The sequence below is a fragment of the Heterocephalus glaber genome, unplaced genomic scaffold (genome assembly GCF_053883595.1).
Source record: "Heterocephalus glaber isolate CG9 unplaced genomic scaffold, H.glaber_assembly_v1.0 deba00001429, whole genome shotgun sequence".
NCBI lineage: Eukaryota > Metazoa > Chordata > Mammalia > Rodentia > Bathyergidae > Heterocephalus > Heterocephalus glaber.
The window spans coordinates 29880862-29899675 of record NW_028258294.1 but is presented as its reverse complement, the minus strand read 5'-3'; the positions used below and the strand labels follow the sequence as shown (position 1 = coordinate 29899675).

The following is an 18814-nucleotide window of genomic DNA, read 5'->3' as shown; positions in this document are numbered from 1 at the left end:
TTCAATTCATTTAGGTTGAAAGATTTACTGGGTACGTGATAAAAGGACAAAACACCAGTCTGAGAATTCAATGAGGGTAGTTAATGACGATAGGTTCAAAGCTAGACTGAGGGAGGAAAAAAGACAGGAAGGAACTGATGATTAAGGAACAAGGAAAAAGATCAGCTTGCCTGGGTCCCTGCTGAAAGCAAGCAACAGGTGTCTTGAGGATAATTGAACTAATATGTCAGAAAATGCATGTGGTCTAAGAGTGAGAGTTTCTGAACATGTTTCTTGAGGATTACATATTTCAGGTGTTGACATATCCTGGATATGGAGTACAGCTGGAGTGAAGGACTGTGTCACTGTGAGGAAACCTAGAGATGTCTGGGCTGGAGGATGTACATGAGTCCTTCCACAATAATGGACACCTACTTTATGAGATATAGGAGTGAACAAAACACAGACAGCTGTAACCTTATGGAATTTAAATTCTCACGAAGGATGATGGACAGTAAACTAAAAACTAACTGAATGGTCAACTTTCCATGTAAATATATGTAATATGTTAGGCTGTGATTGGTCCCATAGAAAAAGCAGAGTAAGAGAGACTGGAATTGCTTCAGAAGTGGGAGCCAGTCATAATATTAATGATGGTGTTAGGCAGGTCTCTTTGAGGGAATAATCCTGGAGCTAATGCCAAATGGATAGGAGATGAGAGCTGTGTATGATTGGAATAAAAATATTCCAGGGAAGGGAATGCACAGAGCCATGCCCCTAAGATGGAAAGGGCTCAGTGTTTTCAGGGGGTCATCCAGGGTTCCCATGTGGCTGGATGCTAAGAGCAAAGAGGCTGAGGTTGAGATAAGATGGGAGTGGTGGAAGCTCCTGAGCAGGAGTGGCCAACCCTGACGCAAGCATGAAAAGGCTCCTTCTGGCTACTGTGGGGAGAGCAGAGTGAAGGGCAGGACCTGCTACATTCATCGTGGGAGTGGTGGTGGCTTGAACCAGGCTGGTAACTACGAAAGTAGTCAGATTCTTGCTATATTGTAAAGGCAGAGCTTCAGAGATTCCCATAGGTTGCTGACTGAAGTTACCCAGGAGGATGACAGGACTTGGAGTAATAAGAACTTTTACCAGATAGGAGTCTTCAGTGAATCTGGAGCTCACGTTTAGTCATGTTAGAGAGGTAGTCAGAAGACACTGTATGGCAGTTGAGTTGGTGAGGGAATGGTCTGGAGGCAGGGAGGTCATGCACAGTGGTCCAGGTGAGCCGTGGTGGGTTTAGATTAGAGCAGCTGGGGGACAGGTGGGCAGGAGGTTGTAAGTGCCACCAAGAGCTTCAGTCTAGGGGCCTTAAGGCTTACTGTGAATGCTTAAGAAAGGGAAAAGATTTATACTACTCTGACATTCTAAACTTTGGTATCTGGGAGAAGGACGTAAGTGATACAGAGAACACAGGAGAAGAAGCTGGTGTTATAGAAAGAACCACCATATTGATAATGGGTTATAGCTTGCATATTTTGATTTTTAAGAATAACGGCATCTTTGAGGTAAGATTTTGGCAGTGCAATAGGTAGAATGAGGTCACTAAGACTGTAAAGCTGCTTTTCCCACCTAAAACAGAAACTCTGGAGACTTGTAGGATGGCTGGCAGAATAGGAATGCAGGTACACTGGTATCAACAAGTGCATGGGGAAAGGGGAGATCATCTGAGGGTGGAGCTTGCCACCTCGCAACACAAGAAAAAGTGTGGTGGCAGCACAGCCCTGGTATCCATGCCCCGTCAGCTGGCGCAAGAGAGAAGGTTATCAGTGCCAAGGTAGATGCTGCCACTTTGACTCTGATGTCAGGAAGCAGACCTGGGGTTTTGGAATATGGGAAAGTATGTTTTTTCTTTCTGATTGCAAAGTTTAGCCTGCTTTCTACCAGGATGCTGCTTTGAGAAGTCCAATATGCAGCCTAGAGAGGTGTTCATTTGAGGAATATTTTGGGATGAGTTACATTCATGCAAGGGAGTTTTCAAAATTAACTTAAAAAGTTATAGTAGAAAAAGTATAAATTACAAATAATAAAAGGAATCCTTCTCACCTAGGGGTTCAGCTACAGGGTGTCACTAGAGATGCCTGCTGTTAGCTACCACCCCTCCTGCACTCCCCTGCACTGGGGGCTGGACCCAGGCCCTGGCTCTAGGGCTGCACTCCTAGCCCTTCTGTGTTTAGTTAAGATAGGGCTCCGCTAGGTTGTCCAGCCTCGAACTTGGGATCCTCTGCTTCAGCCTTACAGTAGCTGGGATTACAGGCATGTTCTACTTTGTACAGCTAAACTTAAAAAACAAAACAAAACAGTGTGTATGATACAGTGGAGGATAGTAAACTCTGCTGTTCTCACCACCCAGTTTAAGTTATAAATCTCTGCTGATGAGGCCATCCTTCCCCCGCCACAGCCACACATGTATGAGGCTCCAAACAATATATATGGTATTGTTTTAGATGTTATTAAACTTAGTATACACAGTATTGTTTTTCTGTAACCCTTTTTTATTTATTTATTTATTTTTTCCCATTAAGTTTATTGGTACATTTTAGGTATAAAATACAGTTACATTCATCATTGGGATCTTGTACCTTTACATGAGTATCTTGGTTCTTATTTTTTTCCCCTTCCCTTGCCCTCCCTTCACCCCCTCCACCCTTCCCTATTTGCAAAGACTTTGTTTCCATTTTTTTCCTTTTCTCATATTATTTCTTTTCCCTTTTTTCCTTTCCCCTACTCCTCCCACTTCCCCTGCTCCTTTAGACCTTTTGTTCCTATTACACAATATCAATTATACATATTTTCAATCACAATATCAAGATCTAGGAGACATTACCACAGATTTTACAGAATTTAAAAGGATATAGAAAGCATATTACAACAATCTTTTTTGAAATAAATTTGACAACTTCAAAGAAGTAACCTAGAAGACAAATTAAAGAAACTAACTCTGGAGGAAATATAAAATTTGAATAGCACCTATTAAAGAAAGTATATTCCTAGCTTGAAAACCTACCTGTATGACAACAGCAGGCTCATAAACATTTTAACTGATAAATTATATCAAACAATTAAAGCAGAAAAAAGAAGGAACACTTCTCCCCTCATTTTAGGAACTCAACATTGTGCTAATCCTAAAACTGGTTACAGATAATAGAAGAAAAAAGTATGAACATAAATAGAAATTTGTTTAACAAAACAAACTCTTAGAAGTCAGAACTGGCAGTATGTAGAAAGTGGTTTTGTGTAACCCTTTTTTAAACAGTATATTTCTGAGATTTATCCATATTGATAACATAGTTTTTGTTAATTCAGTCTTACCGTGGTATAGTACTGTTTTATTTATTCATTTATTCATTCATTTATGTATTTTTGAGACATGGCCTTGCTTTGTTGTTTAGGCTGGTCCTGAACTCACTATGTAACCTAGGCTGGCCTCAAACGACTACATGATTACTCATTGTGTAAATGCAGTATAATTTATTCATCTTCTAAGGCCTTAAGTTTGTTTCTATTGTTTTACCTAAAGGGTTAACAGTTTTGTTAATTTTTGTGTAACTGGTATTATTTCCTTGGAAATAATAGTAGAATCATTAAGTTGACAGTTACACATGCTTTTAAATACAAATGAAAATACAGTGAAAGAAATTTTTTTTCTGAAGTTATATTGAAAGAAAAGATAAGTTCATTTCTTTCTTTTAGTCTCTTTTTCAGTTGCCTGAGTTTCGAAGACTTGTTCTCAGCTATAGTCTGCCACAAAATATACTTGAAAATTGTCAAAGTCACACGGTAAGTTGGTGCTTAGACGTTTCTTCCCTATCACTTAATTTCTTTCATCCCAAAGCCTCTTTAATTTTTATTTTTTAAACTGCAAATTGAACCAAGGGCCTTTTTCTGGGCCACCCTGCAAACCCTTTTCTATTTTAAAATTTGAGACAGAGTCTTGCTAAGTCACTCATTGTTCCCCAGGCTGGACTCAAACTTTTGACCTTTTTGCCTAGAAAGGATGACAGGCCTGCACCACCAGGCCTGGTTGAGCCTCCTAATTTTTTTTTTTTTTTTTTGAGACAGGATTTTGCTATGTAGTCCAGGCTGGCCTTGAACTCATGGTGATCCTGCCTGAGCCTCCTGAGTGCTGGGATTACAGGCATACACCACCATACCCAGCATTAAATTTTTGACTAAAGGTGAAAACTTCGGCTTGTGCTAACATTTGTTTTCACTTCTCTTTTTGTTTTTGCAATGCTGGTTACCCAATCGAGGGCTTTGTGCATGTTAGGTAAGTGCTCTACCATTGAGCTACATCCACAGCTCTTTTGTTTTCATTTCTAAATGGCTCTTTTTCCTTCTTTGTGACAAAATTAAAGGCTTGCAAAAAAATTTTTTTTTTTTGGTACTGAGGATCAAACTCAGAACCTTGTGCTTGCAATACAGGCATGGTGCCACTGAGCTGCATCTCTGGCTGCAAAAAATAAAATTTTAAGTAAGTATAAAATTAGAAAAACAGTTCTAAGAATGTAGTTAGCCAGCCTGCCTACTTCAGCAGTGCTGCCCTGGGTGGGGACACTCAGAACACCTGTGTGTCCCTGTGTGCATGTTATCCTTTCCTCTGCATTGGCTGCTCAGGCCAAGGATGCAGAATAGATGACCTGGTACACCTAGATCTCAGAAGAGATTCCAGTCTGCACCTGCTGCAGGAGGCAGCTCCCTCCCTGTGATCTCACCCTTCCTTGGATTTTACATTACTGTAATGCGGTCTCCTAACAAAAGAAGGGGCTCAGCTTCAAGATGTTTCAGTCTTTGCAACAGTATTTCTCTTCGACTTCTGAGTAGTTATTTTTGAGTTTAGAGTAATCCTCTGTCCTTATCTGGGTCTCCATGATGTGCTTTGAGGCGTGACTCTGACTTAGACTAGGTAAAAATGAATTAGAGATTGACAGCTTCTCTCTTTATATGTTGATCTTCCAAATAAGACGTTATATGAGTACACATGAATGTGCTTTCTGTAGGAAAAGAGAAATATCGTGTTTATGCAGGAGCTTCAGTATTTGTTTGCTCTTATGATGGGATCGAATCGAAAATTTGTAGACCCTTCTGCAGCCCTGGATCTATTAAAGGGAGCATTCCGATCATCTGAGGAACAGCAGGTACTCTCAAGTTTGGAGTCATACCTTATTCATGTTACTGTGATATTCATGTTACTGTGATGTTGCTTATTCAGCTAACAAGCTGTGAACGTGACTAAGCAGGACTGTAGGTGCCTGTTTTTGCCCTTTATTTTACTTACAAAGCAGGTGGTAAGAGAGCAAGCATGTGTAAGAAAAGAGTGTTATGCAGAGGGCTGATGGTCCAGAAGGGAAGAAGAAATGGTAGTAGAAAGAACAGTAGACTTACACAGAGGCTATTGAAACAGAAAGGAAGAGCTTAGAAAATACCTCAGTGAGCCATGTCAAAGGGTTGCCAAGAAAAGTCAAGTCCTTTGTTCCTTTGTTTTGGGATGACCCAGGTAGAAATCTTACTTTTAAAACTGGCTAGAGCAGTGATGGCGAACCTTTTAGAACTTTCAGTAGTACAAACAGCCTGCTGCGGTATGCATACCCTAGGTTTGCCACCACTGATCGAGGGTATAGTTTGGTGGTAGATTACTTGCCTAGCATGAGTGAGTCCTTGGGTTTGATCCGCAGTACCACATTTTAAAAAAATTTGCATTTCTGTAAAACCAACTAAATCTGAGTCCAGCAGCTTTTCTGAGCACTTTTTCTCTTTTTGACATTAATACTTGCCTTTCCCTACCTCCACCTAAAAATTAAAGTTGTCACAATTGGATCAGCTTCTTCAAGAGTTTCCTTTCTCCATTCAAATCTCACATTGCTCTAGAAGACTACGGTCTGTTCTTTGAACTTTTAAAAAATTAATTGGAAGATTGTGTTTGGTTTTTCAGCCAGACAGTTGTGAGTGAAAGTGGTAAAGTTTCAGTTTCTTCTAGGCAGAACTTAGAAGTACCTAACACACTTTGTGTTTTGTCTCTAGAAGCTAGGTTCCATTATTTTGTATCTGTGATATTTGGCCCTAAAAAAGAAGTGCTTTCATAGTAGTAGAGCTCAGTCATTGGTGGGATTAAGGGCAAACTTTAATTTCCCTGTGTATAGTGTTTCAAATGACTCTTATGCAATTTGTGCCTCTCTTATAGCAAGATGTGAGTGAATTCACACACAAGCTCCTGGATTGGCTAGAGGATGCATTCCAGCTAGCTGTCAATGTTAAGTGAGTGTTGAGGGTTGGTTTATACATCCTTCTAATTCCCAGTGGCTCTGGGAATTACAATATAGGGAAAGGTCCCCCTTCTCAAGTAGAAATTACTGATTCTTATCAAACTTAATGGGGTAACCATGAGTTAGTCTTCACTGTGTTTGGCTTTCCCTCTTTACGGATGTAGATGATCCCCTAAACTTGCAGCTGTTTTGCTGAAAAGACCCTATTAACTTTATATTTGTTCAGTAAGTGGAACTAATCCCTTACTTTAGACTATACCTGCTCTTTGTGATTGATGAAAATGAATTACTTTTGTTTTTAAGTGATGCTTGGGCTTTGTGTACCACATATTTGATCCAAATGAAACAGAAGTGTCTCCCTTTTTTAAAAGCAGCAATCCCAGGAACAAATCCGAAAATCCCATGGTGCAGCTATTCTACGGTACTTTCTTAACTGAAGGGATTCGTGAAGGTAAATTCTGTGCCCCTAATTCTTAGCCTGCAATCATACACTTCTTACTGTGTCCTTTTGGGGAACAGTATAATGAATAGACTTGAGAGTCAGACAGACCTAGGTCTGTGTATTGGTTCTTTTAGTATCTGTGTTATTGTGGACAAACTGTGAGCTGCTGGGTCCCCAGTCTCTCTCATCTGTAAAATGGGTACAATCTTTGTTTCAGAGTTGTTAGATCGTGTAATATTTGCACAACCCAATTCTAGCATTGTTAGATACACAGTGATGTTATTCAGTTTTCTCTATGTAGCTTTTCTGATGTAATATCTAATTTCAAAAGATTTTATTGTGCCAGAATTGCTTGTCTACTCTAAGCTGCATGATGGACACACTTATTTTAACTACAGAGAATTTTTAATATGCACAAATAGAATGATTATTAAAACCCTCATGAAGCCCAGCATTGTAGCACACATCTATAATCTCAGCTACTTAGGAGGCTGAGGCAGGAAGATTGCAAGTTGGAGGCCACCAACCTGGACAATGTAGACCTTGTCTCAGAATAATTTTTTTTAAAGGGCTGGGAAGGTAGCTCAGTGGTAGAGCACTTGTCTAGCATGCACAAAGTCCTAGATTCAATTCCCAGTACTAGGGGTGAGGGCACGAACCGAGCAACCATCACCTCACAGCTAGTAATTTCCATTCTAAGTCCTGTTCTTACTGCAATTTTTTAAAAAAATTTAGTTATAAAATTTATTATTTATTTATTTATTTTTGGTATTGGAGTTTGAACCTAGAACCTTGTGCTTGCTAAGCATGTGCTGTGTCACTGAGCTATACTCCCAGGCTCTAATAATCTTTTTCTTTTCTTTTTTGTTTTGGAGACAGGGTCTTGCTGTGTAGTTCGAGCTGGCCTTGAACTCACTATGTAGTAGAATCTGGCCTCGAACTTGCAGCAGTCCTCCTGCCTCAACCTCAAAAGCGCTGGTATTACAGGCCTGTGCCACCACGTCCAGCCTAATAACCTTTTAAAAACAATGTAGCACTACTACTCCAAAATATGGCATTTGGAAATATCAGAAATCTGGCAGGAATCAAATATCCTGATTTGTTTGATTAAAAAAAATTTGTTTTAATCAAGATTCAAATGTGATTCATTTATGATTGGTTGATATATCTTTTAAGGCTCTTCAGTATCTGTAAGCTCTACCTGTACCTATTTTTCCTTGAAATACATTTTTTGGAGAAACTGGTTGATTTGTAATATTTCCCAGAGTCTGAATTTTGCTGCTTGTGTTCCCGTGAAACATATTTAATGTATTTTAGCATAGTTTTCTCCACTCTTTGTAAGTTGGTGGCGTATCTGGATGTTTGACCCCATTCGGTAAGGCAAGACGAGTGCACTGGGGGCCAGAAAGTCTTTGACTGACCAGGAGGTACATAATGTCTGGCGTCTTTGTTTGCAGAGTCTGCAGTTGTGAATGGTCCATGCCTGGGTCCACTGGCGTGTTAGAGGGTGCCATTCAGGCTTGCGTGCATTTCTGCCCAGGTCTCAGGATATAGCTGAATTTAAGATGTTGTCTGTGGGGAGCCAGAAAGTAGGCTTTCTATAGCTGTAGTGATGCCTTTGAAAATCAATCTCTCTCTTTGCCCAGGAAAGCCCTTTTGTAACAACGAGACCTTTGGCCAGTATCCCCTCCAGGTAAACGGTTATCGCAACTTAGACGAATGTTTGGAAGGGGCCATGGTGGAGGGTGACATTGAGCTTCTTCCTTCTGATCATTCAGTGAAGTATGGACAAGAGGTAAGGTGGATAATTTTACTTGCTATGCCAGTGACAAAGCCAATTAAGTAGAACTTTCAGGCAAACTAACTTCCCGTCATGTTAGGTAACTTAATGCTGAATACAAATTAATTTGTCTTAAGTCTCTTATCAGTTCACACGAGTCATTGAATCTTAGTGCTTTGAAAAATAAATTCTTTACTGAAACTATGAATTTGAGTTAATCATGTGAAGGTTGTATGCTGCTTCTGATGTTTTAAGTATGATCAAGTTTCTCTCTTTCTGTTGAAGCCTACCTGTACCTGAGTAGGGAGAACCCACTGCCTCCATATTTTCGGAGGGTAAAAGTACAGTGATTAACTCCTATGGTATGCCATTTAGAATGTTTTCCCTATTACACTATTTATTGTTCTCAATTGTAAATTCTGCCTTTGCTTTTACAGTTTTTTAAATTTAATTTTTATTTATGTGGGATTTTTGTTATTGTTTTAGTGGGTTGGAAAGGGAGGAAGTTAAAGGGAGAGCAAGGGTAATTAGTATCTCAGAATTCGAGCTGGATAAGAAATAGTGAGTAGTGTTTGTAGCATACTTGTCAACATTACAAAGTTTGGCTTGTTTGTTCTCCTTTCACTATACATTTTGAAGCAAATCGGGGCCTTTGTGGTCCACAGCAATTAATACAAGAGAAAAAAAGAGCTTTCTTGAATTAAAATAGCCTAAAATGAGGCTTGTAGAAAGTTTTGGAACTTGGTGAAAGCTGCTACCTCCCCAGCTTTTCAAGGAAAGAACTAATTTCTGATGGGAGACATAGGATCTGTGCAAACTTACTGCATTTTCTTATGAAAGAGAAGGAAAAGTCACTAGCTACTCAGACCTCAGTATTCAAGGATGGGAACTCTGTAAAAATTAAAAAACAAAACAAAACAAGTCATTATGCATGTTTGTTTAGATTTAGCCCTGAGACAAGCAAACTGCCTGGACTCACCTTGTCTCAACAGGGCATCCAACAGAACTGTTTGTACCTTTGGAAAAGGGTTCGTAGGAACCTCTGGCATATAGATGAATTGAACAGAAATGCCATTATTGTTGTAGCCTTTCCTCACCTAGGATCAGTGACAGTTGAAATCTTTGTAAGTCAGTGTTTTCTTTCCTTGAAACTAGTAGTAGGACTGGAGTCCTTTATGATGCATCTGTTTATTGGAACGCAGAGATTTTTTTCTCAGAAACTTGAATGATGAAATCATGAAGCTATTTCAAGTTTCCTTTTTTAGACATAAAGGAGATTCAAGTTATGGTCAATGGTGTGTATGTAAATAGTGTGTATTATATATATAGTGTTAGTCCTTTTAGATGATTCCTGGAGACAGTTTCTTCTTAGTTATATGCTGTTTAAATCATAATTCCCAATTCTTTAGTTAAGCTATTTTCTTCAGGGTTTGAATCTCTCTTAATACTGATGACTCATTTAACAAATGAGTGGCATAGATACTGGGTCAGTTCACATGTTCAAAAATGATTAGTGCTAAGGATGATGAGTGAATAAAATGCTATTTATTGGCTAGCTAGTAAATTTGGAGTCTTGAAAAATGTTTACTCATATTTTCTAAAAGAGCATGATTTCACTTTATTTTTTTATTGGGATATTTGACTTGAATATAAATTTCATACAGGAACAGGTTTTTTTAATGAGAAACAATAAATTTTTAATGAGGGATGTTTTAAATGTGGCTGTTGGTATTTCCTAAAGTTAATTTCTTTTTCCCCACATTTCTACCCTGGACAAAGCGTTGGTTTACCAAGCTACCTCCAGTGTTGACCTTTGAGCTCTCAAGATTCGAGTTCAATCAGTCCCTTGGGCAGCCAGAAAAAATTCATAATAAGCTTGAATTTCCTCAGATTATTTATATGGACAGGTGAGTTCTGGGTTGATTGTTTTCATGATGTGGTGCAACAGTAGAAATGAGCATGTAGTAAGTATATTGTGCATAGGAATCACTTTGAGGTCTTGATAATATAGAAATTTGGACTCAGTAGACTTTGGTTGGGACCCAAGAGTTTGTTGAGCTGAGCATGGTGGCATACGCCTATAATCCTAGCAGTCAGGAGCCCGAGGCGGGAAAATCTCTGGAGTTCGAGGACAGCCTGGACTCCATAGTGAGTTCAAGGACAGTCTGAACTACATAGCAAGACCCTGTCTCAACAAACAAACAAAAATTTGCATTTCTGTGAAACTCCTAGGGCAGTGAGTGCCCAAACTGCAACCCATAACCCACTTATTTATCGCAAAGTGCCAACACTGCAATTAAACCTGAATGGTCGCTGCTGGGAGAATACTGGGGTGAGTTGGCTTGTGTGCGGACAGAGAGGGCTCTGTCTGCTCATTGCAGCACATGTGCCAAAGATTGCCACCACTGTACCTAGGGTAATGCTGTTGATGTTTCTGATCTCTGACTGCAATTTGAATAGCTGGGGTTTTAGGTGAAAGCCTTGTTTCTTTGGGGGTAAAAAATAGTATGTGGAATAGCTACAGTGTAGTTCTTTCTATCCTGAATACTATCAATATTCTTGGAGTGGGGGCAGTCCTAGAGAGACTCACTTTACAATATTTTAATCTTTTTAGAGTCTCGTTTACTGAGGTATAGTTTACATATTAAAGAAGGCCACCACTTTTAGCTGGATAAACAATGAATTTTGCCAATGTAGAGAAAGTCAAGCAACCAGCATCCCAGCTTCGATAGAGCACCTTTCCATCACCCAGAAGATTCTCTTAGGCCCTCTGTAGTCAATCTCTTTCTCCCATCTCCAGGCTCTGGGATCCACTGAATAACATTCTGACCCCACTGTACTTTTGTCATTCTAGAATGTTGTATTAGTGACATTAATATGTACCCTGTTATGGCTATGTTCATTCCTTAGGATAGTATTTTTGGTATTCACTTATGTTGTCCATATATCAGTAGTTTATTCCACTTTATTGTGGAGTAGTATGCTTTTTTCGTTTTGTTTTGTTTTGATTTTTGGTGGTGGGGATTTAACCCAGGGCCTTGTATGTACTGAGAATTCCCTCTACTACTATAGCTATACCCCTAGGCCCTGTTGAATATTCTTTTGTATATACATGCCATGATATTTTTCTCATTCTCTAGTTGGTAGATAGTTTAGATACATCCATTTGGGGACCATTATCTATAAAGCTACCATGAACATTCACATACGTTTCTCTAGTGTAAAGTACAGAAAGGTGAGATTGCTGTGTTGCATGAAAAATGTATATTTAAAAAAAAATTTAAAAAATAAAAATTAAAAAAAAAAGAAAAAGAAAAATGGATATTGCCCTTGACAGCATAGTTTTGTACTGTTTTCTAAAGTGGCTGTATAGTTTTGCATTGCCATCAGTAGAATATGAGAGCTCCATTTGCTCCAAATCCTTGTCAGTGCTTTGAATTATAAGTCTTTAATTCTAGCCATTCTAAGTGGGTATGGAGAAATACTGTATTTTTCTTTGGATTTACATTTTCCTGAACACGAATGATGTTGAGCATCGTTTTGTATGCTTAATTGAGAGTTATTTGTATGTTTTCTTGGGCAAAGTGTCAGTTCACATTGTGTCCACTTTCTAACTACTTGTCTTACATTAGGTCTCTGGCCCATTTAGATTTCATACATGGTATGAGATGAAGGGTTTTAGAGCAGAGAGGGAGGCATGTCCAGTTGTAGTAAAGGCATCATAGTTGAAAAAACTGCCCTTTCTCCCTTTGATTTACCTTAACACTTTTGTCAAAAATTAATTGAAAATATATTTGTGTGCCTATTTTTGAAGTCTGTTTTGTCTCTGGTCTAATCTTACGCTTGTACCATATTGCCTTGATTACAGTGGCTTTATTTTATGTCTTAATATCAGGTAGTATCAAAATTGTTTTGTTTGATCCTGGCTCTTTGCATTTCTATATAAATTTTTTCAACTTGTTGGTTTCTACTAAATGACGATTGGGATTTTTATTTGAATTGTGTTCCACCTATAGATCAATTTAGGGAGAAATGACATCTTAATAATATTGAACCCTTCAGTCCATGAACATGATATGGCTGTTTTTTCAAGTCATTGATTTGTCAACAGTTCTTTGCAATATTTGGTGTACAAATATTGCACATGTTTGATTAAATTTATCCTTAAAGAAATCATGCTTTACATCATTGTCCAGCTGGGTGTCATGGCGCACACCTGTAATCCTAGCATTCCGGGAGGTTGAGGCAGGAAGATCGCAAATTCAGTGCCCATACTGAAAAAAAAGTCACTGTCCATTTGTTCTTTATAATACATTGAAATGCAACTGATATTTTCCCTTTAGGATGGCATAGCATCCCTCAGCTTTATTACTCATTCACTTATTCTCTCTGAAGGTTTTCTACATAGTCATGTCATCTACATCTAAAAGGCAGCTTTTCTTCTTCCTTTGCTGTCTCCATACCTTTTATTTCTGTTTCTTTATTGTCCTGGCTGTGCCTTCAGTAAAATATTAAATAAAAGTAGGGGAAGTTGGTCATCCTTGCCTTCTCCCCAATCTTAGAGGAGTCCATCAGTATTGCACTATTCAGTACAATACTATCTGGGTTTTTCATAGATGCTCTTTCCCTAATTAAGGTAGTTTCCTTATATCTCTCCTTTGCTGAAATTCTCTATCATTAACGTTTTTAAATATAAATGTGTTTATGTGATTATCATTTGCTTAGATACATGTACAGGAGCAAGGAGCTTGTTCGAAATAAGAGAGAGAGTATTCGAAAGTTGAAGGAGGAAATACAAGTTCTTCAGCAAAAATTGGAAAGGTGAGTTCGTGGACACTTGTGCTTAGAAATGTAAAAGATAAACAGAATATTAAGATCAGGTAGTTTGTTTATATTTAGAGTTTAATAACAAGGGTACTCTATGAAGTAGCTATGAAAATCTTTTTTCTAATTGTGAGGTAACCTTCAAGACCAGCTAATATGTATAGCTTTTCATTGTTCCGATTGACCTTGCTGTCTTCTTCATAAACATGAGAGAGAAAACTGTGACAGTGCTCCATTTTATATGTCTTGGAAAAGCAGTTTCTAAAGTGTCCAGAAAAAGTAAAAATAATGCTACTCTGCCTAGAATGGTGCTGGTTAAAAGGGCTAAGTTTTCTGACCTATACAAAATCCTTTCTCTCATAGAGGAATCTTTGCCTTTTTTTGTTCCTTTTATATTGTTTCTATGCAATCACCCTGATTTCCTCAGGAGACAGTGTGATTTGTTTATTGTCTAGATGGATCCCACTGACTCAGCATTTATGAAGGAAATCTCATGTACTGTCAGTGGCTTTTTTTCCCCATCGTGTACTTAACAGTTTCCTTTCTACCACCATCCCTCCTCTGCCTACTCTATTGCTAGGTCATTAGTTACCCTTAGGGCCAACACTTCCCATTCCTAGCCCAGGTGGACCCTGCACCTGAAGCTCCACTCTCCCCCTTTCCTCTCACTCAGGAACAACTTTTGCATGTATATTGTGACCTGTCATCCATTGTCTGAGTAGAGACTCAAGATGAAGATTGTCTCCTCAGATACTATACTGGAAGTGATTTACAGGACTGTGAGGACTGCAGTGTTATACTTGAAAGATTTTAGTAAAACTCTGTAAGGCTGGAATTTTAAATTATTTGTACAGATCCAGTAATGTTTTTTAGCTCAGAAGGAAACAGGAACCAAAAAAGCATTCTGGTTTTTCTAGATTTTAAAAGGGTAGGACCATTTTCTTTTGTATAATACTGCTTTTGTTTTAGAATAGACTTGAAAGTTCAGATAATTTTAATTTTTAATTTTTTAAAGGTTGTGCAATATATCTGGTTGTGTATCTATGACACACTTCTGGGAAAATGTACAAACACCTATTAATGGCTCCTATAAGATAGTAAAACTGAGATGGAAGTAGGTGACTTTTATGTATTTGAATTTTCTTACCAATCGCATGCATTACTTTTAAGAATAAAAATGGCGCACACTTGTAATCCCAGCACTCAGAAAGCTGAGGCAGGTGGATTGTGAATTTGAGGTTAACCAGGACTACATAGTAAGTCCAAGACCAGTCTGGATACATAGTGAGATCTTGTCTAGCGGGAAAAAACATTTCACCATTTCTTCTCTAAGGTAACCTTGCTATAATATTGAAAATAAGACTTCTCGTGTACAGTGCAGACAACATTTTAAAAACCTTTAGCTCTGATTCTTCTAACCAAAACAGGTGTTTTATTGTATGAAGTACTTGGCCCTGAAGGTTGCCTAAAGGAATTCAGTTGAACACAAAAATAATTAGCATAGAATTGAAGACAAGTTTCTTAAAGAAAAGTTTTTCTAAGATTTTAGATAAGTGTTATATTAAAATGCAACTAACATGGGAAGAGGTAACAGTTGTAAATGATGGCTTGCAGTCCTATGACAGATATCAATGCGGTATTGCGTACAAAGTCTGAGAAAATTCAAGTAAGCCAATAGTAGCAGAGGGGAAAGCAAGGAAATACATCTAAGAAACAGGACAGTTCTCCATAGTTCTTCTGTCTGAACATAGTTTGAGACGCTCTTCAGTAAAAGCTGCACCTCTGTAGCAGGCAGATTCTACTTCTTTAAATTTGTGGGGATGAAGGGATACATGGCTCCCTTGTTATCTGCCTTCTAATGTGTGGTTGACTTTGAGTTGCATTGTTCTTTATTTTCCACTAGTATTTTTATTTTATGATGTCCTTTTTAATATAAAAACAGGTGATTTTTTTTTCCTTCCAAGTTTTGTACTTGTTTCTTTCTTCCACTGTATTCAGAGAAGAAAAATATGGAGCTGGGCTTGGTGGCACACACCTGTAATCCCAGCACTCAGAAGGCTGAGGCAGGAAGATCACCGCAAATTCAAGGCCAGCCTGGGCTTACACAGTGAGTTCAAGGCCAGCCTGAACTACATAGCAAGGCCTTGTTTTAAAAAAAAAAAACAACAAAAGAAAAAATGTGAAATGACTCTATTCTTATATAAAATGGAATCTCAGAATTATGGGGTTACCTGTATGAACCAGTCAGGTTGATTATTGTACCATTTAAACTGTTTTAGTAAACTCTAAAATTCGTTAAACTAAATCTCTTTAGTGAGTCTAAAGTAAGTGCTAGTATTGGCAGAATATTAGATTTTATTAAGATATTATTCATTATTTTGGTCACATACTTGACAATATTTACTATTTACCCATCCTGCAGAAACCTTCAGTAATTTATGCCTGCTCTACACCATTGAATGAGTAGCCAAATAACAGTGTTTGTACTATAAAAAAAAAAACAAACTTGTCCAAAAAAAACAAATTAGTATTTGTAGGACCCTGAAGAAGAAAGATCTGCCAGTTCTTTTTGTTTTGTTTTTTTTTGGTACCAGGGATCGAACTCCGGTCCTTGTGCTTGAGTCTGCAAGCAGATGGCGAAACCACTGAGCTAAATCCCCGGCCCTAATTCTCTTTGTTTTATTTGTGGTACTGGGGATTGAACCCAGAGGAACTCTACCAATGAGCTATACCCTCAAGGCCTTCTTATTTTATTTTTGGAGATACAGTGAGACAAGGTCTCACTACATTGTCCAGACCAGCTTTGAACTTGTGATGTTTCTGCCTCTGTCTCCCAGTAGCTGGGATCACAGGCATGCATCACCATGCTACACTCTGACCTTTATCAGCACCTGCTTTCCATTTCCATCCTTCTTTGACTTTGTTTTGAAGTAGTTGGTCTGAAAGACAGCAAAGAAAAAACCCTTGAGTACTACTGCACTACAATTATTTTCAGATTTGAGTTCCAGCAACATTTATAATTTTCTTTAAGAAACAGTTTATTTTTACGACCAAACCCTAAATATGACATGACGCTAAGAGAAAGCATACCTGGCATGGCATGATTATGAGCTATTTAAAGTGTTTCCTGCCAAATATTAGCTTGCTATCAATTTTTACTTTTTTTTGAGACAGGGTCTCACTGTGTATTTCAAGCTGGCCTTGAACTCACTATTTAGCTCAGGCTGGCCTTGAACTTGCAGCAGTCTTCCTGCTTCAGCCTCCCAAGTGCTAAGATTATAGGCATGTATCACCATGCCTAGGCACAAATTTTACTTCCATAGTTTGAGAATTTTTACCCTATAGACTGAGTAACCTATTAAATATTGTATGCTTTTAGAATAAACTTATCCATTGACTTCACACCATAGATCTTTTGTTAGCAAATCTTAAAATGCATAACAGACTACCATTGTCTTTGCTCTTTAGGTATGTGAAATATGGCTCTGGTCCATCTCGTTTCCCACTCCCAGACATGTTGAAATATGTTATTGAATTTGCCAGTACAAAGCCTATCTCAGAAAGCTGTCCATCTCAAAGTGACACACATGTGACATTGCCAATTTCTTCAGTGCACTGCCCAGTTTCTGACCTGACATCCAAGAGAAGGTAATGAAAACCAGATTGATTTTCAGTTTAATTTGAATGATGTATCATCTTTTTTCCTGATTAGCACTTAATTCATGGGGCCATGAGTTCTTTTTTTTGGTATTGGTTATTGAACTCAGGGCTTTCACACTGAGCTGCATCTTCAGCCTTTTTTTTTTTTTCCTGAGACAAGGTCTCACTACTGAGTTCCAGCTCACCTGGAACTCACTGTGTAGCCCAGGCTGGGCTCAAACTTGTGGTGCTTCACCTGCCTTAGCCTCCCGAGTGCTAAGATTATAGGTGTGCAGTACCATGCTTGGCTCAATATTTTATTTTGAGACAGAGTGTCATAAGTTGCTTAACTGCCTGGGCTGGACTCAAACTTGCTATCCTGCCTTTGCTTTACAAAGTGCTGGAATCACAGGTGTGTGTCACCATGTCCGGCTGAGCTCTTTGTCTGAAGGGAAGGATTCTGCCAACTTACTCGGGTCACAGTGTTTGTAATTCCCTCTAGCATTGCTGGGGATTGTGCAGAGGCTTTTCCCCATTCAAATAGTGTTTGTACTCTGTCTGCTTGCTTTGAGCCAGCTGCACTAACACTTTTCTCAGAGGAAAGTCAAGCCCTGCTCTTCCTAGACCTCTTCTTTGCCCCCTTGCCCTGATGTGTGTACAGCTAAGTAAACATTAAGGGAAGACTTATTCTTGAGTACAGAATTAAAACATGAGAAATTGAAGAGGGTACGTAGAGGGGCTTGTCTAGTAAAGAAATTGGAAGCCAGGTCACCTTGGCTTCTGATTCTATTCCAGCTGAGCCAGGTGTGACAGTCACGTAGACTAGAGGAGCCAGGAGGGTCAGCTCAGGTCACAGTTAGGGAGTGTGTGTGTGTGTGTGTGTGTGTGTGTGTGTGTGTACTGACCAGTAAACTCTAGTACTCATGAAAAACAAGAGTTTTATGTTTAAAGAAAAGCCAACTAACTTTTCTTTCTAAATGGAGCGTTAGGGGAATGAGAGTTTCTCTTAAGTCACAGAGGAAGTTTACATTCTCTAGTTTTGGGGGGAAACAGACACCTAAATAAAATAGGAAACTTATTTTGTATCCCTGCATGTTTGTCTACGTGCATTTTTACTCTGACAAACATTTACTTTATGTTCTTTTTCTTTATGTTCTTCATGCTCTTTTTCTTTTATGTTCTTTACTTTGTGTTCTTTTTAGTTTACAGCATTGATGTAAATAAGTTAATATTTACATCTTATAGATGGGATTTTGTAGAAAGATTAGGTTAGGATTTTGAAGATGTACATTTTGTAGAAAGTGTAAGTTACTGAGACTGGCCCTGTGTCCTTAGGCATTTAGCTCGGGAGTGAGAGAGCTGGAATTGCCTGACGTGAAGCCTGCTCTCCGACTCTCCCAAGGGGCGCTGCTGTCATTCTTGTGGATTGGATGTTAGCTGATACTTCCTTTTTCTTGCTTCTGTGTATTTCATTCCTGGATGGAGTCTCATTTAGACAGTGATGTCCTGATCGTTGTAGTCAATTCTTTCATTCTTCCAATCCCAGCCTTTTCTGTTTCTCCTGGTCCTTCACAAGAAGACGTAATTAGCAATGAAAGGATGTGAACCAAAGACTTGGGCAGATCTGGGCTTTGCTCTCTATCACCCTCTGCCTGAGTAAATTTCAGTAACTTGCTTAATTTTTTAAACATTAGGCTTATAATTGATAAAATAAGGATAGTAATACTATAGTATAAGATATATGTGAGATAATTCATCTAAGAAACTTTGGCTTAATTACTTTACAGAGGTAATACTAAATAGTAGCTGTACTTTTTTCATGTATCAGCTTATTTTCCATAA

The 18814-nt window shown here is 38.5% G+C and overlaps 1 protein-coding gene across 16 annotated transcripts in view; it reads left to right on the top strand.

Moving 5' to 3' along the window:
- Usp28 (ubiquitin specific peptidase 28) overlaps positions 1 to 18814 on the top strand; it is a 62945-nt gene that overhangs the window by 28880 nt on the left and 15251 nt on the right. For 7 of the 16 annotated variants that reach the window (XM_087212400.1, XM_087212399.1, XM_087212396.1 and 4 more), the window contains 9 exons: positions 3718 to 3804; positions 5025 to 5162; positions 6206 to 6279; positions 6659 to 6738; positions 8376 to 8524; positions 9502 to 9633; positions 10289 to 10416; positions 13235 to 13330; positions 16802 to 16981. In XM_087212400.1, coding sequence (XP_087068526.1) covers positions 3718 to 3804; positions 5025 to 5162; positions 6206 to 6279; positions 6659 to 6738; positions 8376 to 8524; positions 9502 to 9633; positions 10289 to 10416; positions 13235 to 13330; positions 16802 to 16981 — 1064 coding nt within the window. Of the gene's footprint in view, positions 1 to 3717; positions 3805 to 5024; positions 5163 to 6205; positions 6280 to 6658; positions 6739 to 8375; positions 8525 to 8794; positions 8872 to 9501; positions 9634 to 10288; positions 10417 to 13234; positions 13331 to 16801; positions 16982 to 18814 lie in introns of those variants that run through there. The other 9 variants (XM_087212404.1, XM_087212402.1, XM_087212398.1 and 6 more) reach the window with 5 other exon arrangements.